The sequence below is a fragment of the Macrotis lagotis genome, chromosome 2, assembly GCF_037893015.1.
Source record: "Macrotis lagotis isolate mMagLag1 chromosome 2, bilby.v1.9.chrom.fasta, whole genome shotgun sequence".
Lineage (NCBI taxonomy): Eukaryota > Metazoa > Chordata > Mammalia > Peramelemorphia > Peramelidae > Macrotis > Macrotis lagotis.
Genome location: NC_133659.1, coordinates 60073948 through 60098765, shown reverse-complemented (window position 1 = coordinate 60098765; position 24818 = coordinate 60073948). Strand labels below are relative to the sequence as shown.

At 38.4% G+C, this 24818-nt stretch overlaps 1 protein-coding gene across 1 annotated transcript in view; it reads left to right on the top strand.

Annotated features, from left to right (window-relative positions):
* The first annotated feature begins 15264 nt into the window (after positions 1 to 15264).
* The window catches only part of CD247 (CD247 molecule), a 115335-nt gene continuing 105781 nt past the window's right edge, over positions 15265 to 24818 (top strand). Inside the window, exon 1 of the mRNA XM_074221909.1 lies at positions 15265 to 15452. Coding sequence (XP_074078010.1) covers positions 15395 to 15452 — 58 coding nt within the window. The 5' untranslated portion in view covers positions 15265 to 15394. The remainder of the gene's footprint in view (positions 15453 to 24818) is intronic.

The window sequence follows — 24818 nt, the reverse complement described above, 5'->3', positions numbered from 1 at the left end:
CTAGATAAATAGTTCCTATTGAGGTCACCTGGAAACTCACTCCAAAGACTGGACCACCAAAGAGAAATCCTGAGATATAAATATCTCAACTCATTTCCCAATTCACCCACCAAAAGAGATATGCCTTCTTCAAAAGAGGGCTAGCCCACTGAAAAGGGTACTAAGATGTAAACCACTCCCTTACCCCTTTCTGCAAGTGGGAAAGAATCAAGTGTTTTGCTTTCACAAAAGTGAGAAAGGGTATTGTCACAGTCTCACAGATATCTGTGAGGATAATACATTACAAAAGCCAGGATGTCTGGCCTTTATGGAAACCAAAGAAAAATGCCAACCTGTTCACAGGAAAGAGAGTGTTAGATAAAGGGAAAAGGTGATTAAAGAAACAACTTTGCAGGTGTTGAATGAGAGTCCGTGTCATTGTCCCTAGCATCTACTCAAGGAGGTAGCTATTCTTGGTCATTAGTATAATGAGCAGGGTAGGGGAAGTACAAGCCTTTCAAAGTGCATATAAGACATAGCATTTTGGGTGTTGGTGGGCGCCCTCTTCCCTTGAGAGAGTTGGCCCTTTTATTAAGATGTCTTAATAAAAGCCATTAATCACTCTGGACTAAGTATTTAAGTCATTTATAATAGTTTGGGGGCTCATTGGGGATATTCTGATGTATTTTTTTTTTGCAAGGCAAATGGGGTTAAGTGGCTTGCCCAAGGCCACACGGCTAGATAATTATTAAGTGTCTGAGAACGGATTTGAACCCAGGTACTCCTGACTCCAGGGCCGGTGCTTTATCCACTGCGCCACCTAGCCACCCCAATTCTGATGTATTTTCAATATTTTCCTGGAAGACCACAAGAAAATAGCAAGTGTAAACAGCTTGATTTCAAGCACATTTTCCTGGTGTTCTCTGAAGGGGGAAATATCTCAGAGATTCCTGGGAAGACTGGCCTGGGTTTGGAGTCGTGTGATTAAAATGTTTGGGAGTAAAATCACAGTATAGGACAATCTGTGGTGGTAAGTTTGGTGGCCAGAATTGCCCTGCCCAACTGAGAAGTCCTCCAAAGTAGGAAAGACTAGAAGGCCAGAGAAACAGGGTATTCAGGGAGGGGGATTTGGGGTCCCTCTCCAGGAATTTCCCCAAAATTAGAGCTCACCAAGAAGAAGATTGCCAGCAGATGTGGGGGGCCAGGGAGCATTGTATTTGGTAGCCAAAAGTCAGAAGGTGGAAAGAAGGAAGCTGATTGGATCCAATGTGAGTGTGTGGTCCTGTGGATGTGTGTGTGTGTGTGTGTGTGTATTTGAATATATGTTCGGTCTTGTCTAAGTGGTCTGGGGTTAGCCCTAGTCCTGGGATTTTTTTAGGTCAGGGGACTCATCTTAAATTTTAAACTAGAGGATCTGGGAGCTGAGCTGAGGAACTTTGGAAGGTGGGGGGGCAGGGAGTCAGCACCTAGCACCTCCCTCACAGAGCTTGGCCTCACCTTCATTGAGACAGCCCTAGCAGCACTGGTATGTGGAACTGGAGAGTGGAGGGAGAGATCCTTAAAGAGAAAGCTGTGGGTCAGAGAGAATTTAGGAGAGAAAGAAATTGTAAGGGAAATGATTAATATTGAGAAGTTATAGGAGAGAAGATTTCTACTTTAACTCTAAATGTGAGTTTAACTGGAGGAGTGCCCCACCCTGGGGGGGGGGCAGGCAGGAGACTTCTGGTGCTTAGGCTTAAAGGGAAAGAAATCCAATCACAGGTGTGATATGTGGTCAGGAAAGGAAGAAAATAAAAAAAAAAACACCAGGGGTTGGGAGTCACGTTTATTGAAAGGAAAGTACTGTTCTCCTGACCCTCAAAATTAACCCATTTCTGAACTAAAGTTTTAGAAATCATTCTGAGGATTTTAAAAGAGTGTTGTTATGTTTTGACAAAATTTGTACAGAATGGGAGGAATTAAATAACTTAGTTTGTTAAATTGGTTTGGGATTTTGAACTTTACTGAAACACCTTTAAGTTGAAGGAAAGTGGTATTGTGTTACTAAGAAGAAAAATATATAATTGGGATTAATTGTATGTGAAGAAATTTGGGAGCCTATCTATACTATTGCATAATATATAATTATATTATCAGGGATATTTACTGATTTCTTTTGAGACAAAGAAAACAGGAGAGGAAAGAATTTTGTAAAGGGCATTTTAGAGAGGGCTTATTAATTCTCTAGTTCATTTTAGTGCTAAGTCTAATAATGATAATAATCGCATTATTTTGAATGAAACTTTGGACAGTGAGAGCTGGATTCTCTGTACAAGGTACTTTAAAGCTTTTATCAAACTAAATTTTTGGGAAAAGTTAAAATTGTATAGTTGATAGCAAACTAAAGGAACTGAGGTCACATTTAAAGAGTTAGTTCTCTGCCATATTTAGGCCATGGTATAAATAAGAATTGCACTGGGGTTTTAAATGTATCGTATGTATGAGATTAGATTCTTGGAGGATCTTGGAAGACAAAAATGTAAAAGATATTGAGATGTTCATTTTGCTTTTGTTCTAAGGGACTGAGATGTTAGCATAAGAATCTTATGTTCAATATAAATTAATAATTGCATGTTTAATTTTAAAGAAGTCAAGAATGTAAACTTCTCCCATTGTAACTGCAGACAGCTGGTTTGGGGGGGTACTGAAGGATGACTGAACAAATAGCAATTGTGTGACCACATTGTAAGGTAACTTATTGCTGAGTAAGATGTGTTTATCAGTTATGTGATATTCTTTTGTAACTGAAGAGAGTTTATGTTTACAATTATTTGGTTACCTGTTGTAATATTAAAGTCCAGAATTAACATGTGGTTGCTTTGAAGGGGTAACAAAGGGAAATATCAAAAGTTATGACCCTTCTGGGATCTCTGAAATTTGAATTATATAATGGATTTGGTATAGATCTAAGGGTTTGTGTATAATGTAATAATGGAAGGATTGTTTTGAATAATTTAGTAAATCATGTAGTATTTTTACTGCTGTTTTTTATACTGGAAATAAATGTTGGGAAATTTAAAGTCATCTGGGTTTAATGATTTGAAAGAACTCTGAAAGTAATGATTTGTATGTTAAGCATGGCCAATAGTTAAAGTTTATGTATAGAAATCTTTTCAGTTATATGTGTGTGTGTGTGTGTGTGTGTGTGTGTGTGTGTGTGCGTATAAATTGGGATTATTGTGGTTATATCCCCAGACTGTGGTTATTTGCTTTGAGGTAAAAGTACCTATGTAATATGAAAAAGATAAACATAAGAAAGATAATTTGAGATTTTTCTGTGACAACATTTAGCTGAAGGTTATGTGAGAATTTAGGAAATGATGGGTAATCTCCTAGCCAAAGGAGGTGTTTATTTGTTGTAAAATACAACAGGCTAGAAGGAGGGGTCTCTAGCCAAGGGGAATCTGATATATCATACTTATATAGAGATAGAGCAGATATGATTTCAGACCAAGGGGTGTGGGTCTGGAGATCAGAAGTCTCGAGTATGAGGTAGGAGATGAGGCATGTAGGGACAGTCATAGTTAGAATTCCTGGTTTTGGGGCAGCATAGTGGATAAAGCACCAGCCCTGGAGTCAGGAGTGCCTGGGTTCAGATCCGGTCTCAGACACGTAGTGATTGCCTGGCTGTGTGGCCTTGGGCAAGCCACTTAATCCCGTTTGCCTTGCAAAAACCTAAAAAAAAAAATTCCTGGTTTTAGCAAGGACCCGGGGAGGCCACTCAGAGCTTTAGGTAGAGGATTCATTAATTGGTACCCCATTAAGACTATAATTGGAATTTAGTGAATTGTACTCACTTGAAGTTCTAATTAGATAAAATTACTATTTTAGACCATGGGATTTTTTAATTTATTCTCTCTTTTATGCCTGATGCCAAGATAGTAAAAAGGAAATGTTACTGGGTGAATGTATTATTGGAGTCAAAGAAGTCAATAGGTGAAGATTTCATGTGACAGGAATAAACAGTTGAAGGGGCAGCTTTTTAAATATGGACTGAGGTTGGAACCTTTCTAACTTGACTTCCCCAAATGTGACATTTGGATAATGTCTCAACCTGGCAGAATAAATCTGTTCTAAGACATTTGACCATCCACATAACCTCTGGACATTGACATTCAAAAACTATATCTATAAAGGAATTTTCCTTTGATGTCCTCTGATGTTATTATAGTAAGCTACATTAAGCAAACCAGATAAAGAAGTTTTAGATCAACTGGATTTAATAGTCAAATAGGTTAGGTGTGTGTGACTCTGACACCTGCTCTCAGCTACATGCTTAGATAGGAATTAAGATTCCTTAATTTGTATGTCAGAGGGGATATTTAGGTAAGAAGAAGAATGGGAAATTCTTAGGATAGTTATAGTTTCAAGGTCTAGTTTAAGGAAAGGAATGTGACTCAGATAAGTATATCAGGAAAAAGAAAATCTGTAGTATATTTGGAAATATTTTGGGAATGAAAAAAATTTTAATTTGGCTAAGGATGTTTGAGTCATTATTGTAATGAGAGCAAAAGGTTAACACTTTTTACTTTAAGACCTATGCTGGGTACATTTTGTATTAAGATGATTGTTAAATGTATATGTACAAGCTTAAGTTAATGTGGTAATTCTCAGTGAATTTACTTATGTAACGAAACAGTTATGGAAGTTTATTGTGTTGGAGTGAAGTAACTATGTCAACATGACAGTGATTAAGACAAAACGTAAATTGTAAGAAGCTCCAGGATCTTATTGACTTGTGATGAAAATATATATTTTGTTCTAAGTAAAAGATTAAGCAGTTTCTTTACCAGAAGAGAAAGTTTCAACAAGTTACCTGAGATGGAGAGGAACTTTTGGAACAGATTCAGAAAATGCAGAAGGACATCAACTCTTCTCCAGGGTGGGGAGGTGACATCGCTGGCACAGGATTCTGGTACAATTCATCTCCACTATCTCTCACCTATGTGTACATTGTTTAGTCAGGGTATCTGCCCCTTTTGATACCTGTAACTTCCCCTTGATTCTGTGTTAAACCCTTACCCTCTCCTAATAGATAATATACCAAACAAAGGATGAAGGTTTTGATGGAAAGGAGAGGGGACGTAGGGTGAAAATGTACTCCATTGAGAGAAAAGGAGACTGAGATTATTGGGTGACATGATTATATCCTACATGAGTCTGTATATCCTATCTCAGGAAAGTCCCGTCTCTGATTTAGAGAACGGGGTATTAGTAATAGTGAGAGGAAAATCCAGGTGACAGAAGTCATTGCCCAGTCTTTTGGTTTAGCTAACTGTTGGATTTGTGATGGTCCATAGCAGTTTGGGAACTGGCCTTGGGTGCCAGTCCCCCTGGATTCAGCCTAGATTCTCAGTTACTGGTCAGAGGTACACTGTGGCACAGAGTTCTGGTCCAGAGGAGAGAAAAACCAGTGATGGGTGTCTGAGTTAGTTCGGGGTGACTATTGTTTATACCAGTCTGAACAGGATATTATCCTGGGGACTAGTAAATGTCTGAGGACTTATGTCTGGAAGCAGGATACTCATCTTTTGAACAGTATAATTTACAGAGATAGGTGAACTGAGACTCATGTGAGATGTAATAATGATACCTGGATCCCTTGACAGGAATGCATTAAAGTAAAGAAAATTGTGATAACCACTGCATATACCCATCTGCCAAAGTTTGGTCAGGGAGTTGTTATTCAGATTTGTGGGCCTACTACCTGGGTACAGGATGGGAATTAGGGCTATGGAACCCCAATTTATATCCTGATTAGATTCTAAGCTCTAGTAGAAACAATTACCAATTAGACAACCAGGGCCCTGGACTTGCTGGCTGACCAAGTCATGTAAACAAGAGAGATAAAATTAGTATTAGATTATCTGTTGATTAGAGAAGGAGGAGCTCATGGTTAACTGAATCTATCAAGTTGCTACTCAAAGACAGATGACAATAGGCAAGTAGTAAAAGAAATAGGCAGAGACATCAGAAAGTTGGAATGTGCTCCTGCACAAACCTGGAAAATAGGACGAGTCCTTGCCTGATAATGAGGAAGTGAGATCTTTATAGAAAAAAAAGCAGTAGTCATATCAAGAGCAAGGATTATGATTTGAAGAAGGAATTACTAGGAAGATGTGAAAGCAAAATTGATAACAAAAAAGGGAAAAAATTGTGGGAAAGAATCAAGTGTTTTGCTTTCACAAGGGTAAGAAAGGATTTTTCCAGTCTCACAGATGTCTGTGGAGGATGATATGCTACAAAAGCAGGATGTCTGGTCTTTGTGGAAACCTAAGAGATGCCAACCTGTTTACAGGAAGGAGTTAGACAAAGGGAAAAGGTGATTAAGGAAATAATTTTGTCAGGGTTGAATAAGAGTCTGTGTTATTGTCTTTTGCACGAGGTTCTTTTTTTTTTTTTAGTTTTTGCAAGGCAATGGGGTTAAGTGGCTTTCCCAAGGCCACACAGCTAGGTAATTATTAAGTGTCTGAGGCTGGATTTGAACTCAGGTACTCCTGACTCCAGGGCTGGTGCTCTATCCACTGTGCCAACTAGCTGCCCCTGAGGTAGCTGTTCTTGCTTGTTAGTATAATGAGCAGGGTGGGAAAAATGTATGGGGGTAAATGTATCAATTAGGTTGTGACCCCAGCCAATGATTGGCACAAAGGGGAGGTACAAACCTTTCAAAGTGCATATAAGACCTAGCATTTTGGGAATTTGGGGGCCCCTCTCCCCTTGAGAGAGTTGGCTCTTTTATTAAGACGTCTTAATAAAAGCCATTTTAATCACTCTGGACTAAGTATTTATGAACTATTTAATAACACTGTACATATACCATATGCTGCTTCCCTATATAAAACCAGCCTTTATCCTTGATGGATGCTGCTATTATCAGCCCAGTTACACACATCTTACAACTGTCCCTAATTTCTCTTCTTTATACTGCTCTCTTTCTCTTTATGCTACTTATCCCCTGATGGCAGAGGTTCCTGTTGCTTATCCCCTCAGAGGATCAGTTGCTTTCAAGTACCTTTATTGCCTTTATCTTCTTTTTCCATTAGCTTCTACTAACCACAGTAATATGTAATATATCTTTTTGTTTTTAAATACTTCAGGATCAAGAACCAGTCTTCTGTGAATTCATTCACACATTCTGGAACCTAAAACTAGACCACACCCAGATATTTTTAGCATTTATCCATCCAATGTCTAAACATTTGCCAGTGTGATTTTCCCTATTTGCCCATCAGACTTGGTCTTTTCTCTAATCAGAAGATGCTTAGCCAGGATCTACTTAGTTCAGGATTTCATTGCTTCTCTATCTTATTTTCTCTAGTCTAGTCTATATCTCTAGGTCAGAAGTGTCCAATATTTTAACTTTTCTGAATTTCATTGTCCAACAAAAAATGTTTCAATGGCCATCAGCAGAATTCAATGCCTGTTCATGATACAATGCAATCCACACCACCACCAATGGGCACAACAACAAACCCTTTGTGTTGGCAAACATTTTGCAATACTTAGGAGCACACTTTTGTTTTTATCATCTGAGTGAGTGGACGGGGTGGGGAGGATGTATCTGCATAACATTTGTGCCACCAAATTCCCTTCCAAATGCATCACAACTGGTAGGTGAATTAATCTTTATCTCTAATAATCCTCAATTGGACCAGGCAAATCAATAGGACTTCATTCCTGGCTAGTCCCAACATGGACTATACTTCCTGACTTCTATTGGCTGAGTCTCCTGACCTTTTGAATTCACACAGTCAAAGTCATATGAATGTCCTTCATCTGAAAGCCAGAAAAAAATTGATACAACAGAAATGAAAGCAACAACAAAGTCATGTTCTCATTGGCACTATGGCCCCAGTGGAAGGTAAAGGCCTGAAGCTTGTCTTCCCACTATGAGGGAGTAGTCTTTGCCTTTTCATTGAATATATCCAAGAAGGAATCTGTAATGACCTTCTAGTTACTCTCCCTGCTTCAGTTCTCCCATTGGTATCCATCTTCTACACCAAGTGTCTGACCTGTTACCTACAGATCTTTGGGGGCCCATTCATATAGCCCACCTTGCTTTTGTTCTTATGTTTAGTTGATAGTGTGAATTATATTGTTTCCATGAATGGGTATGAAGTTCTGTATTGGTCCTTGACTGGTTTTGCCCAGTAGATCTAAAAGGTTGGACCCCGCTACTTTACACATTTGCAAATGTGATTTTTCCTAAGTATTCCTATGACTAGATTGCTCCTCTATGCAGTAAATTCCAGGGGCTCTTTAATTGTCTCTAGGATAAAATATAAAGGCCTCTGTTTAACTGTTAAAACTCTTCATAACCTGGCCCCAGTCTATCTTTCTCACCTCATTATATATTATTACCCTTATCATACTCTGTGATGCAATCAAACTTTTTTCTTTTTCACATAGTATTTTGTGATTGTTCCTTCTACTATATTGTTGTGGTCCTTATGTATATTATTTTCTTAGTTCTGCTTACATCCCTCTGCATCATATCATATGTCTCTGACTACCTCTCTAAATTTATCATATTCATTGTTTCTAATGAGTTATATTCTAGAAATTCTCATTAGGAATAATTCATTACGAAGCAGCTAAGTGGCACAGTGGATAGAGCACTGGCCCTGGAGTCAGGAGTACCTGAGTTCAAATCCAGCCTCAGACACTTAATAATTACCTAGCTGTGGGGCCTTGGGCAAGCCACTTAACCCATTTGCCTTGCAAAAACCTAAACAAACAAGCAAACAAACAAAAAACAACAAAAGGAATAATCCATTACATTCATTTACCAAAAGTGCTGCCATAAATATTTTGTTGTATATGAGGACTTTCTTCTTATTGATCATCTCCTTGAGGGTAAAAGATTAATAAAAAGAATTTCTGGGTCAAAGGGTATGGACATTCTAGTCATTTTATTTGCATAATTACAAATTGCTTTCTGAAATGATTATACTGATTTACAGCTCTACAGAGAAAATAAAGAGAAAGAGAGGCGCTGTCCCTAAAATTTCAGTTATCAAGGCAATGTTAGAAGTAAAGGGCTGTGGGGGCAAGGCTACTGTAAATACAGGCTTTTTTCAGAAAGGAAGATGGAGAAAAGGAAAACATGAGAAGAGTCTATTTCTACACATTGACTTGCCCTTGAACCTGGTTTTGCTTTTTGTCTATTGATAAAGAAGCAACAACAATAGATCAGGGATACTATAATGCTTATCCACCTAGAGAGCAAAGATGGGAGTGAGTTAAGGGAACCACAAACCCTACAGAATCTCTAACTTCCTTCAAGGCTCAGCTCATGTGTCATTTCAACACAGGAAGTTGTTAGGGCTTACTCCTTCCTTCTCAAATTGTCTTCCACATACACACATCTGTTTACTTATTGTGCCCCCGCCTTCCTATCCTACTTCTGACAAGTACTTACTGTGTGATCCTGAGCCACGCATTCAGTTCTCCGGGCTGGTGGTGTCAAACTCACACAGAAATAGGAGCTGCTAAACCATACATGAGGATTCTTGTGGCTTCGTATTGACTTAGAAAACCATATATTATCATTATTTATCTTCTATTGTACTTTTATTTATTTTTTTCATTGCTTCTCAGTTACAATTTAATCTAGCTGGGACTGTAACTGCCGGCTACTTGAGTTCAGTTCTGCCTGTGAGGAATCATTATTCAGACTCAGGAAAGGGAGGGTATAAATAAAACAAAAATTTATTAAAAAGGTTACAAGACATAGGAAGGGCTAGGGAGAGGGAGGGGAGGGGAGGGGAGGAGAGAGAGAGAGAGAGAGAGAGAGAGAGAGAGAGAGAGAGAGAGAGAGAGAAAAGAGAAAAACAGCCAAGCAGCATTGACTGGGCCACACATCAAAGAAGACTGGAGGCCCTGGGCTCTAGTCCAACCCAGGTTTTTATGACTTGCCTCTCATCCAGAGGGCAAAAGGTGAACTCTCCCTATACTAGCCCCAGAATTAGGTAGGGGGTAAAAGCCCAAGGAGATCAGGATACAAATTTTACATTAAACAATGAATCAATGGCAATGGGGATCTCCACCCAATGTGAGGAGATTACAAATTGTTTCTGTTATAATTATAATTCTCTACTTCTAGTCAATTTACATCTCAAGAGTAGGTGGTACTCAATTTACATCTTCACCCAGTTTCTACCTTCACAATTCTCTTCATCTTTTCCCCTGCATCAGGGCCACATGTGCCCAGACCCAGAGAGATAGGAGATTCCCTTATCCAAAACTTCTCTTTATCAATGAGATCACAAATCCAGTCCCCATCCCTATCCCTTATCTCTCCAAGATAAGCTCCTTGAGAAGACCAAGCATCTATTTCATTTCAGTCAGGAGGACTAGTCTATGTTCACCACCTCTTCTTCACCCCCCAACATTTATACATTCAACAAAACACCAGAGAATGATCCAAGGAAATATCAAGCTTTCTGTGGTTTTCAAAGAATTGACTATCCCTACCCCCTAGTACCACCCCTTTTATGAGTAGCAATTGCTCCTCATTCTAGGGTTGTGGTGCATAGATTTATGCAATTAGAATAGTAGGCTTGTGGTGGTGATGGTGGTGGTGATGGTGGTGGTGGTGGTGGTGGTGGTGGTGGTGGTGGTGGTGTGTGTGTGTGTGTGTGTGTGTGTGTGTGTGTGTGTGTGTGTCCAGGGAGAGAGTTTCCTTTCAGTGTTTTGGTACAGTTAACTTGAAGTCTCTGATCTGAGGAACTCCTCCCAGATTCAAAGCCCAACACTAGCAGTCCCCAGACTCTAGTCCTTCTACAGTAAGTGTGTGAATCTTTGAGGTTCTTTTCTGTCTGACCATGGATTCTCTCTCACAATTTTGGATGGAATGTGAGGGGAAAGACACCTTCTGTTCACTTATAGATGGTTGGGATGTTTCCACAGGTCCAACCCATTTGAAGATGATATTATATTAAAGGAGAAATACTTGAGCATCAAAGTAATAACATAAAATCCTTTTCTTCATTCAGTGTTAATTTTGTATTTCATTTTATTTTTCTCCTGGCTACTTGCAAAAACAAGTTTCAACATTCACTTTTAAAACTTTGAGTTCTTCATCCAACCCTTCTGGAGAGCTATTTGGAACTATGCCCAAAGGGCAACAAAAATGTGCATACCCTTTGACCCAGCAATACCACTACTGGGTCTATACCCTGAAGAGATGAGGAAAAAGGGTAAAAACATTACTTGTACAAAAATATTTATAGCAGCCCTGTTTGTGGTGGCAAAGAATTGGAAATCCAGTAAATGTCCTTCAATTGGGGAATGGTTTAGCAAACTGTGGTATATGTATGTCATGGAACACTATTGTTCTATGAGAAACCAGGAGGGATGGGATTTCAGGGAAACCTGGAGGGATTTGCATGAACTGATGCTGAGTGAGATGAGCAGAACCAGAAAAACACTGTACACCCTAACAGCAACATGGGAGTGATGTTCAACCCTGAAGGACTTGCTCATTCCATCAATGCAACAATTGGGAACAATTTTTGGCTGTCTGCAAAGGAGAGTACCATCTGTATCCAGATAAGGAGCTGTGGAGTTTGAACAAAGTACAAGGACTATTCCCTTTAATTTGGGAAAAAAAAAACCCAGATGTCTTATTGTTTGATCTGGTTACCTCTGAGAATTCTGTTCTCTTTAAGGATATGATTTCTCTCTCATCACACCCAATTTGGATCAAGGTACAACATGGAAACAAAGTAAAGACTGATGGAGTGCTCTCTGTAGGGTGGGGGTGGGGGGAGGGAAGCAAGATTGGGGGAAAATTGTAAATCTCAAATAATATCTTTAATAAAAATTTAAAAAAAGAAAAGAAAAAAGAAATAAAATTTGATCACTCTGTTTCAATAAAAAAAAAACTTTGAGTTCTGAATTTTCTCCCTTCCTCCTCCCCCTCTCCCCCTCATTGAGAAAGCAAATTATTTGATATAGGTTAAAAATGTGTCCAGCAATTTCTAAATGTAACCTGTAGCCCAGAACCAAAAGATTGGAGTTTTCTAATCTGGACTCAGTCTTGGGGGCTTCTCAGTGATCATGGTTTGCAACCCTACCCAAAGTTTCCCTAGAAACATTAGATTTGGGCTCATACTTTGACCTTCACAGAAAGGAAAAAAAAGATTTTCATTTCCTATGAAAGCACTCAGGCTAACAGCACATCAAATATAGGATGGCTTTAATTTCACCAGACTGAAAATTCAAAAATCCACAATAAATAAAGAAAAATTTACTTTCTTCTTTAGTGGCTTTCCATCTCTCCCAGAAATCTACACAATTTTCAAGACTTAGATAAATACCCCAGAGTTGATGCCTCCCTAAAAAGGGGAAGCTCAGGAGTATCTAGAGAGTTATACAGAGGATAAACTCTGTCTTCCTAGGAACCTATACAGTCATCTCAGACTTATAGCATTATGTTTGTTGAGGTTCCTCCAGTAAGGAAAAACATTTGAGGGTTCCTAAAGAGTAAAGCACACCTTCCTTCTAATGAATCTCACCTTCCTTAGAACTTATATATTTTTCTACACTTATTACCCTTGTTGGGGCTTCTCTCAAAGGCGAAATAATTCAGAGTTTATAAAGTTGGCTATCCCCTCCACACAGCTTTCTAAGTCCACATCTGTTCCTTAGCTCTTAGAAGCTACCTTGTCTGGGAACTTCTCCTTGTCTCCAGGAGGCTCAGTCTAATCATTTTACTGCTTGTCCAAGAACTCTTCCCATCACTCTGTCCCTGCTACTAGACCAATACCAGTTTAGGTCCCATAGTTCCTGACTGGTCCTGGTTTCCCTTCTTCATTATACTTGTCTCCATTAGCCATCCCAGAGATTATTGTTCAGCAATGTGCTTCCCTGATGTATTTATTTCCCTGGAAGGGCTACACTGGCTTGCTCCCAGAGAACCAGAGTGTCTTTCTATGGCTTTTAAAAAAATCTCTGTTCTTTTCTGCATCTCTACAATTCTCTGAGCTCTCCTAATTCCAAGGTCATTGGACTTCAGCTATAGCTTAAGGATTTTATTAGCTACAACTCAATCAATGATCCCTAAAGTGCTGTTAAAATACCAAGAAGTACAAGGGTCAAGTTTATGACTTAATAAGGAGACACCATGCATACTAATGGGAAGGTCTTATTCATGTTAATTTAACTAACAAGAAGTTAATTTAACCATATGAATGAAACAGGAAGGAATTACCATCTTTTACCTAAATTACATAACCCTTGATTTCAAGTCTGAAATCTAACCATTGTCATTCTTGTTAAGCAATATATAATCAATAGCAATGTCTCCAAAAGGTATTTAACTTGCAGTGTTCCCAAGGCCATTGTAATTCTGGTCAAACTAGCTTTCAACCTTTCTCAGTCCCAAAGATTCTGTGGAGAACAGATTAGTTCTGTAGATATATTGTGATCCAATTTCAACCCAATCCAATCCAGTTCAATAGAATTTTTATTAAGCGCTTTTTTTGTGCCCAAGGTCACATAGCTAGTAAGTGTCTGAGACTAGATTTGAGTTCAGGTCCTCCTAACTCTAGGGTGGGTGCTGTATCCACGGAGTCAACTAGCTGTCCCCCCCTCCCCTCAAAAAAATCGAACTAGATGGGGGCTAATGTGAGCTCAAGCTACTAAATTCCCATAAAGGTGATGATGATAGGAAAATGATGTATGATATAGATAGAACTGAAAGTATTTCTTTATATTTGGTGAGTGCTGGCTGACTCCCAGATTAGCAGACCTCTGGTCTCCTCACAAAACAAGTGGCAGCATTATTTGACCCTCTTCCTTATAACTGCTTGTGTACAATAGACTTTTCAGTTTCAAGAATATAAATGCCTGAAATATGTTCAATTTTATTTTTCTTGCCCTTAGTGATAATTATAGATGGGGCTTTCTTTCTATCAGTTGTTATCAAGTGCATTGTATCTATACTTCAATTGGTCATTCAGCAATAAGTTTCTAGTTCATCTATTTACATAGGCATTTATCTCTCATCCAAAGACACCTGCTTACAAATATATAATTACAATTTATATTGTCATTTAAGTATTAATGCTAATAATATTATTTATTTATATTTAATGATATAATATTATTTTATATAATTTACTACATCTATCATGTGTTGCAACAGTCATACTAAATGTGTTCATCTGGCTGATGGTCTTGACTGTGGCTTATTTTTGGGAAAACACTTATATCATGAGCATCCTGAAAAATCATGCTAGGCCTTATTTTCAGGGAAATAAGGGAACAGATTCCCAAAGAGTTTCAATAATCTGACTAAGAAAATGCAAGTAACATTAATGGAACTAGGATTTGAAAGTTGATCCTTCAAATCTAAATTCATCTTCTTATCTGCTGTATTACCTCCAGGACAATAACTTTTAAAAATGCTTCCAAATAACCTATTCACTTATACTACATAGTATAAAGAAAATGACACAGGATGGGTCTAAGTATGTATATTCAATGAAAGGATATATTCTTTTACAATAGTAAGTCTGAAATGATCTTGTTGGAATGTAAAAGCTATGAAAATACTCTCTTGTCCTGCTGAAACTCAGTTCTCACAAATCTTTGATGAAACTTAGGGTTAGTATGCCTCCATTCGGTATCAGAAAATTGGGGCATTTCTCCAGCTCCAAGTCACAAGGGCAAAGCTGGGGTGAGGGATTTGTGACAAGAGAACCAGATCTGACACCAACATCCCTACTGTCAGGATGGAAAATGTGGAAAGGGTTGGTGAACATGATCAGGGTGGGTGGAGTGGGAGGAGTGTCTTTAAAACTTATCACAAAATGATCGACTCCTTTCTTCAAAATGTACTTTACAAAATATAAAATCTGATTCATTGCTGTCAGTTAATTCCTTGCCACCCAGCAGGTTCTGTCAATCAGATGGGTATTGATATTAGGAGGTGCAAGAAAAGAGACCAAGAAAGGGACAGCTTTCAATTCTAGCAAGCAGCTGGGTCATGTCTGTCCAGGAACCAAATATATATTATCCCTGGAGCATGGATGTGCAATTAGCCATTTCTAACATCCTATTGAAAAAAAAGAAAATGAAAGATCAATCCTGAGATGAGAGAAAAAGCACACACACACACACACACACATACACACCCCAAAACCTCAAACCTCTGAAGCTTCCTCATTGTGAACCGAAAGGGGGAGTGTGTGTTATGCAGCCTCCCTGTTGGCAGGTGCTTTCTGAAAGATCTTCTAGTCCTCACACTTCCTGAGGAGGCAGTCAGAAGAACAAAGCCTTCGGAGGTAGCTTTTCTCTTCATCGTCCAAGACCGGGCTTCCAATTGGCCTCCTGTCCCCCCAAGCACCATCCTGGGGGAAAGAAAGAGATGAAGTGGAAAGGGATTGTTATCGCTGCCATCCTGCAGTCACGGGTCCCAATTACAGGTAAGGCCAGGTTTTCAGATAGCAGGGGGGACTCTTTTAGAAATCCATTGGAGTAGGAGGAAAGAAACAGGTTCTCACCATCAAATCGCCATCCTCATGACATCAGAGAAAGGGAGTGGTGATGAGGGAGACAGGAAAGGATCCTGCCTGTGTTACACCCATCCTCATTACAAAAAGTTGGGCATTATTTCAGAGCTAGCCACTCAAAGACTTAACTTTCCTGCTTGTCCCCTACCTCTCCTAGGTATGGATTTCTTTTTTTAGGCGGGGGGGGGGGTCAAGACATAAGAGCAACTGAAGCAATGACCAGTGTCTTTCTTTGGGGAAGATGGCACAAGAGAAGGGGAGAGCTGAACCAGAAACTGTCATCCGAGCCATGTTTCATGAGGCATATCACGCCTTTAGATTTGGGCCTTCCACTTGCTGCCGCTCCTGTTTGGACCCTTTTCTTCTCTGCAAACTAAAAAGTATTCTAAAGCTTCCTGCCTATCTATTTTGGAATGAACAATGAATTTTAAATGGGTCAAGAGAAAGAGTTGGAGTTGAGGGGCAGAAATAGTGTTTCATTTGTAGCCAGCTTTTCATAAGTCCTTAGGAAAGGATTCAACCACTTCAGCCAGACCAAGAATTTTCAAAAAATGTTTCTGAAAAGATTAGACTGTCAAAAAGCTTTGCCAGAGTTGGCCTGTAGAGACGTGGCTTAGAGAGAGGCCTATAGGCAGGCCCGTGACATACCCAACCTGAATTCTGTAACAGCTCTCATGGCTTAAGGGGAGGGGGAGATAAATAGGGGGCAAGAGCTTAGGGGACGGGGAGAGAATGTAAAGGCAAAAGGATGCTGAGAGTGGTCCTTGGTGCTAGCCTATTCTAGAGACACCCCAAACGACAATAACTATGTAAATGACCTTAATTCCAGTTCCAATTAGAATAAATGACCTTATTTCAATGTTCACTTCAGTATTATTTAATTTTGCCCTGTCTTCTTGGTCAGGGCACAGGAAAGAAAGTGAATGGATAGATTTTGTATTGAATATCTCACCAATATAGGGTTTTAATTTTTGCCAAGGATAGGATGAGCCTGGTTTGAATAACGAGGTAAAGGAAGGAGCTAGAAATGGAAACTGCCTTCCCACAGATGTAGATCTCTCTCTGTATCTAACTCCCAACACTTTATTCAGTCAGATATCCAATTCTAAACTCTCAAGTTTAGATGATTAAGAGAACAGAATGCTCCTTTGCCATTCTTTCAGGATCTATTCTCATTTCTTTGGAGCAAGGTTTTGATAAATGGAATGCCATGACATTTTCTATAAGAGCAACTTTTCCTGCTTAATGTTGTTGTGAATAAGTCACATTCCATAATCATTTCCCAAGTATAAAAACAATTTACTGAATCAAGGTGACATATGGAAGTTCCATGATTTCCAAGCTACCAGCAAAAATGTGTTGAATTTAGAGACGTGGACAATCAATTAATTGGCCTGTGGGAGTTATGGTGGAATGTAAGGTTAAGCTGATTGAGTATTAGAAACCTGATTTGTAGCTTTTCTCCCCACTCCTACCCCCACCCCCCAAAATACTCCTTCCTCAAACCAAAGTGAAGTTTAGCTGTGATCCCAACTATAATGTCTGTAAGTCAGTTAGGGAAAAATGTGTAAGGGATGGTACCCCTGGAGAAACCAGAGAGAGTGGAAAGGCAAGACAAGCCATCTTACCTTAGGGTAGTGGTGGCAAAGAGTAAACCTGAGTTTCATCTAATAGGGCCAGGTCAGGACAGGGAGCTAGGCCCTTTGCCCCTTGGAGACAGGAGACAAAACAGAAAACCAATGGACTAACTTGCTAGCTTTTCTTCAACCCTATTATTTCAACATCTTTAGCTGCCCAAAAGAAAATGAACGAGGCCATTGCCAAAAGGACATTTTTTTTCAAGTGGCTGCTATAGCAGCCCAGGCCCTGATGGAAAGTCTCCTTGTAATTTTAGATAAACATTCCACTTGTTGTGGAAGAAAAAAAATAGAGTGACTTTGGTCCCAGAGGCCAAGCCTGTACAATGTCCTTGCCAAGGTGGCAATATGAGGTGGCGAAAAGAAGCTTGGATCTAGAGTTAGACGATTTGGTTTTGAATCCTAGTTTGACCATTTACTACCAGTGGAACACTGGGCAAGTTATTTCACCTCAGTGGGCCTCAGTTTCCTTATCTATAGAATAAGAGCATCAAACTAATTAACTCTAAGGTCCCTTCTGACTCTGAAGCTATGGTCCCATAACATGGCCACAAACTCGAATTTGAATGGAGGCCTTTTCTTCCCTCACCTATTTGAGGAAAAATAAAATATATTTTTAAAAATTATATTTATCTTTTATTTTTACTATGATTTTTATAGCATTGCCACTACCTCAACCTTTTCTTTCTAAAGCAACAAAATATAGGTCATTCTATAAAGCAAATAAACAAGCAATTAAAAAAAAAAGTAAAATCCGGTATATCCTATTACTGACTTTGCCGGAAGATACTAAAGTTTAAGATGAGAAGCATTTGAAATAACATACATATTCACACTGAAAAGATAATTTCTGCTTTTGTATCTTTATTGATACTTCTCATTCATGTTCCAAGGATGCTTCCCTTTTTCCATGTGGAAAGCCAGGGCAAAAGACTAAGAATACTACTTTTGTCTCAAGATAAACTCAAAGGTCCCTTGGCAGAAATCTACCACTTCTGTGAATGAAGTCAAGTGACCTGGCATTATGTTTGCCTTCAGAAATTAACCAAACCTTGGCCTATAGGTCAACTTGAGACTTGTAGGAAAGGGGTAACCATATGCAGTTTGTGTTTGCTCATTAGCACCCAACAATATCATAAAACAAGTAATGAGCGATTCAATCTGTCCAATAATGCTTTTATTCATTTCATTGGAGATTAGTGCAAGTGGTCCCATGATAATATATGTAAGTATCCTATTATTCTTTGTTTTTTAGGGAAATTTCCTCAAGAAAAAAAAATATATCCTTGAGTAAATTCAGTGTCCAAGGACTATTACATAGAATTGACTTGAGGAAAAATTTTTTTTTTTTAGATTTTTGCAAAGCAAACGGGGTTAAGTGGTTTGCCCAAGGCCACACAGCTAGGTAATTATTAAGTGTCTGAGACCAGATTTTAACCCAGGTACTCCTGACTCCAAGGCCAATGCTTTATCCACTACGCCACCTAACCGCCCCTTGAGGAAAATTTTAAAGAAAAATCCATCTCGTTTCATTGGTCAGTATTATTTAGTTGCATACATAGTAGAAAATCTATGCAAAGAGTGTATGTGTAACAAGGTCTCTAAGAAAAATTCTTTTAATATAAACTACATACTGTTCTTAGAATAATCAATTTGCATCCACTGGGCTGAGAGGAATGTTTAAGTATAAGAGGGATATTCAATCAAATGATATAAGAATGGGATTTTTCATTTTAGTTCATTTATCTCTTGTTTCTTTGATATACATAAAGAGCCAATCACTCCAAGTAATTTAGCACTTCTCAGATTTCTTGGCTCAGAAACTTCTTGGAACAAAGCAAAAAACTCTTTGGATTTGTTTTTGTAGTCCCCTCAAAAATTTTGGAATCACGTAACAATTTTGTGAAGTTTTTGCCTGAATGCATGATGAGTGTGGCTACTTTACTGTGCTCCGTGTATGCATTGAAAAACTGTTTTAAAAGAACTCGAGTGTATTTTAAAAAGTATTAATAAAACATGAAAAAAAGAAATTCACAAAGGGGCATAGAAACAAATGGCAATTTGATTACTATCTTCTTAAACTCATTAGTCTCTATTTTAAAGCAAATGTAGGCAACCAAATTTCACCATTTCATAAACAATCCTTTTTTCTTTGTTTGAATTTTTGTGTTGTTGATAATAATTAAGTTTTAAATTTTTTAAAGTTTTAAAGATATATTTCATGATATGACTTCCATTTTAGACCAGTTGAAAGATAATCCAAGAAAAACCTTTGATCTGGAGCAGCCTAGAGTTCTCTGTTTGACAACCCTCATTCTCTTGGGTCTATGAATTTATTTGTGTAATTTTTTAATTTTTAATTTAAAAATAATATAAAAGTAAACATCATTGAAATATGGGTCACTAAACTCTTGGCAAGGAAGTTTATCTGGACTTGAGTCCAGAAGGATGTGTACCCAGAGGCCCAAGTTCCAACAAACCCACCAAAGATCTCTTTTGTGATTATTTTGTAAATAATTCAAAGTGTAGTGATCATTATGAATCAATTATAAATTGGCAAACAACTAGCAATGAACTGAAATTTCTTTGGTCAATTTGGGTCAAAAACTGAATTTAAACGACTAAGACAACTAGTTGATTCTACCAATTTGGTCAATCGTTTAATTTAAATATAAAATTTTTTAAAATGTTTCTCTGAAAGTTAGGAAAGTTAACTGAGCCCCACTGACCGAGCTTTCATACCAGAGGCTATATAAAAGTTTTTCTGAATCACGCTAATTTGAATACAGCCATTTTGTTCTGTCCGGGCCTAAAAGAAAAGTATGCTCATCAAATAGTTAAAATAGTATTTAATGACTGATTTTATTTTCTATTGGAATGATTTTTTTATTTTTATCAAGTCTTTTTCTCTGAAGAACAGAAGGATGATGTACAATATTTCCTAAAAATTTAAGCAGTTAAAATGGCAGGTCAAATAGTACAAAACAACAGACCTGACTCATCCATCCCATATAAGGTGAGAGAGCTGTTAATAAGGAGAAATTTATAGTTATTAAAATAATTATAATGGGGGAAAGGGTGGCCAATGCATTCTCCAACATGAATTAACCCTTCATGGAAAAGCCAAGAACATTTCTGACTTCTGTCTTTCTCATTATATTAATAATTTAAAATAGACCAGTGGTAAATGTTTAAAAATAATTAGGGCAGCTAAACTGTTAGTGAGGAAAACAAGAAAAGGTCTGACTTTTGGCAAATTATTCTACCCTTCTGAGCTTTGAAGTCTTCATCTGCAAAATGAGAGCTTTGGAACAGTCCTTAAGATACTTTCTAGTTGGAGTTCATAAGAACAGAGATTTAGAGGGAAATCTAGAGGGGATCTAATCCAATCTTCCCATTTCTCCAAGACCCAGAGAAAGTTACAGAGAACTAAGAAGTAGATGAGGAATTTGAACTTGGATCCTTGGATTGTAAATCAGCATTCTTTCCAAGGTTCCGAGGATTTGTAGTTAAGAGGATAGAGAACTGGAAAACCCGAGTTGATTCTTAATCCATAATAGACAATAGGTCTAGTCAGCCCAAGCCAGACTCTGAGTGTGTATTCCTTTAAGAATATTTTAATAAAACTGGAGTGTGGATTGAGATACAGAAAGAAATGGGATATAAATGGGAAAACAGGGTTTTTCTGTTAACTTCATGTTATTATTAAACAAGTGATTTTCCTTCTTTGTGCCTCAGTTTCTCCAACAGAAAAATGGACAAAATGTTACACAAACACATACACACACACACACACACACACACACACACACACACATTCTGGATAATAAAATGGAAGGATCTGTAGACAGGGAGTGAGGTGACTTGTATTTTAGTCCTGACTAAGTTATGACCCAACTGGGCAAGACCTTCTCTAATAGATCATGGGACTGTTGGACTGAATGATGCTGATGGTTCTTTTCAATTCTACCATTCTGTTATTCCTTCTTTAAAGAAAAGTAATAAGATTAGGTGATAAGTTTTGAGTTCCTCAGCAGAAAGGAAAGGGCTTTTATAAACCTAAAGGCTCCCTATCTATTAGTTAAATAAAAGGAAGGAGTGTTCTTGGCCAGGATGGGGGGGGAGGGGGGGAGTGGCAGGAGGAGGGGAGGTAGGGAAAGATTATTGGATAGGAAAACTTCAATTCTTAATGGATTCATGATCTCTGTGGATGCCCCTTGAACAAATGTAGATCTTGCTGTTGCCATGTCTTAGTAAAGGGTGATCATGAATTGCTCAGATCAAAATAATTCATAATCTGGCAGTCAAATGCCTGATGTCTCTGAACTCAATTTGGCTCCCCAAAAATAGGCAGACAGAGAATATGTCTCCAAATGTACTTTTTCCTCTCTCTTGACTTAAAAGTCTTTACCTAATAAAATCTATAGGATAGCTATGGAATCAACTAGACTGTTTCCTATATATTTATGAAGATAAAAGTAGTTCTTCTATCCCATCCAATCCCCCACCAACCTTGTTTGAGCTCTTTGTTCTCCAGCCTTCCCTAATAATAAACATAATCAATCAAAACAAATCTCCACACTGAAGTAACAGAAAATTCCCATTCTTTAAAACAAGCATATTACAAGGTCAAATTCTAGTTCATTCTTAGTTCTTTTCCTTTATTATCTAAGTATATAAGGAAAGTTCAAGGAAAACTAGTACCCCTCGTATGAGGACTTGCTGAGCCTTTTCAGGGCTACTCGTCCACCTTTAGTGTTTATCTGGAACACAACTCTCACCTACGGTTCCAAAAAATGTCTAGTAAATCCCCTGGACAGATAGCCTAAAGCAAACTGAGGGTAACTGATGGGCCTCAAACCCTTCGGTGAGTTATGGAGCTGTCTGTCTCAAGCATGGTTACACCCTAGGCAGCTAGATGGCTCTGTGGATAGAGCACTGGTTTTTCAGTCAAGAGGATGGTATTTTGAATCCAACCTCAGACCTTTACTGGCTGTGTGACCTTGGACAAGTCACTTATTTCTGCTTGCCTCTCATCTAGGGTCATCTCCACTCGATTCATATTGACCACTAGAGCCAATTGACTCTGGAGGAGAAAGTGAGGCTGGTGACTTAGCACAGCCCCCCTCACTCAAATCCAGTTCATGTGCTTATCATGGCATCACCTTCCTGATGCTGTGGTCTTCTTCAAAAATGAAGGACAAACATTCTATTATTATTATTATTATTATTATTATTACACCCCAGTAAATCATCTCAGCAATGAGTTAAGCCAGGTTGAAGATAACTAACAGGCTTCAAACCTGTAGGTACATTGAAGGGATATCTACTCCAAGCTTGCGAAGACTTTCCTTGATGGAATGGGCAGATGAGAATAATTTGTTCCAACAGCCATGAGGCAGGAGCTGTGGAGTGCTTAGAGATTGGTCAGACATTGAAGATGCTATCCTGGGTCATTACCAGTCAATTTGGTTTTTGTCTTGCCACTAGATTAGATGACTGGAAAAGAGAATGAGGCTGATGACTTTGTGAAACTCTTAAATCCAATTCAGACATGAGTCAAGACATCATTGGTGATGTCATTGGTTCTCTTCAAAAATGAATGACAAACAACAGCAAGTAAGGGTTAAATTACCCTCTGAAGTTGACTTTGGTTCAGACAAATTGTTGTCAGTCACTTGCCCATATTCATTCTATACCTCTATGTGACTACTGTCAGTCACATTATATAGTTGAGGAAACTGAGGCAGACGAAAGTGCTATCTGCCAAGATGTAGGTGGCATGTGTCATCACCAGCCTTCTGAAGTCACAATTGCTACTACATTGATCAAAATTACCTAGTTTTTCAAAGTAGTTTTTCTTTAAATGATTGTGATCAATAAGCAAATTGCTCTCCTCATTTCATTTTATCAGTTCATAGAAGTCTTTTGGGGTAGCTTCTATTCAGATTCTTAATTGGCTCAGACTCCTTTTTTTGTGCTTGGACAGGGAGTGCACTTGAAGTCATTTTATGGGTGTTTAAAGGAACTAAGGATAGAAAAGAATTAGCGGAAAACTGTCTTCAAATACTGAGGATGGATTAGTGTTCATGTGATTTCCTTCAGACTATAATATAGGAGCAAAGAGTAAAAATGGCAAGAAGACAGATTTCAGTCCAAGAAGATTCCTTATAACTAGAGTTGTCTAAAAGTGAAATGAGCTTTCTCATGAAGGAAGGGGTTCCCCATCCTGGAAGTATCCTGAAGCTAGAAGACTACTCATCAAAGATATTGTAGAAGAGACTTCATACCTTTGTTGGGGAGCTGAACTAGAGGACCTCTGAAGTCAGCAGCTCCAACTCTGGGGCTCCATATAGGGACACTGGCTTAGGACAAACCCTGGAACCACTAAAACAGCAACAACAACAACCAACCAACCACCCAAACTGTGGGCATGGTGGTAGGATCACATCCTGTGCTACAGTAAGTCTTTCTCATGTTAACCAAAGGAGTAAAAGTCGAGGTGGAGGATGTGTAATGGGGTGGGGAGGGAAGAGAAGACAAGCCATTGAAGTGCATGAGACAGGCCTAACAATGTGAAGCAGGCTAATATAGGAAGTGGTCAAGGACTCCACAATACTGTAAGTAGCCATTGTCTACATTTGCTTTGCACGTTACATCCTTAGCTAATATTGTGCAATTGGGCACTTAATGCTTAAATTCAAAGGAAAGAAAAGAGAAAAAAAGAACATTGATTTGCTTCTTTGCTACACTCAGTCAAGTGGACCCTTGACTAGGTTCTTATCAACTTACAAGCTAATTTATAATGTTGATTTCTGAAGCAGGTTCTTTTTAAAAGATTCATTTTGGGGGGTGGCTAGGTGCCGCAGTGCTCCAGGCCCTGGAGTCAGGAGTACCTGAATTCAAATATAACCTCAGACACTTAAAAATTACTTAACTGTAATTACTTAGCCACTTAATCCCATTGCCTTACAAAAACCTAAAAAAATAAATGAATAAAATAAAAATAAAAGATTTGTTTTGGCAAACATGACTTCCTATTTGGAAAATTAGAGATGATTAATTTTTGGCTGGATATTTCCAATTAATTGTAATTTCCTTCTGATTATGTATCAGTGGAATGAATCCTGGGTTTAAAGTCTAGGGACCTAGGCTTTGAATCTGGACTCTGCTATTTATTGTGAATCAGTAAATTTGGCATTAATCTTGGGTAAAATTAAAGAATCATAGAATTTTAGAGGTGGAAGTGACTTTAAAGATTATTTGACCTCCCTACTCATTTTACAGAGAAAGACGCCAAGGTCCAAAAAAAAAATTTGCCCCTCAAAATCACAGCTAGTTAAGTTGCAAAAACAGGATGAAACTAAGATCCTTTTTCACAAAGTCCTTTTCCCAGTCCTCTCCATTACTCTGCGACGTTGGGCAAATCACCTCCTTTTCTATCAGTCTCAGTTTATTCATTTGTTTTGATGGGTTTGGAGGAGACAACTTGTAGTACAGTGGTTGGAGTCCAGAGTCAAGAAGTTTCATCTTCCTGAGTTCAGATCTGGCCTCAGACATTCACTAGCATGTGTGTTACCCTGGGCAAGTCACTAAACCCTATTTATCTCATTTTCCTTAATCTGTAAAATGAACTGGACAA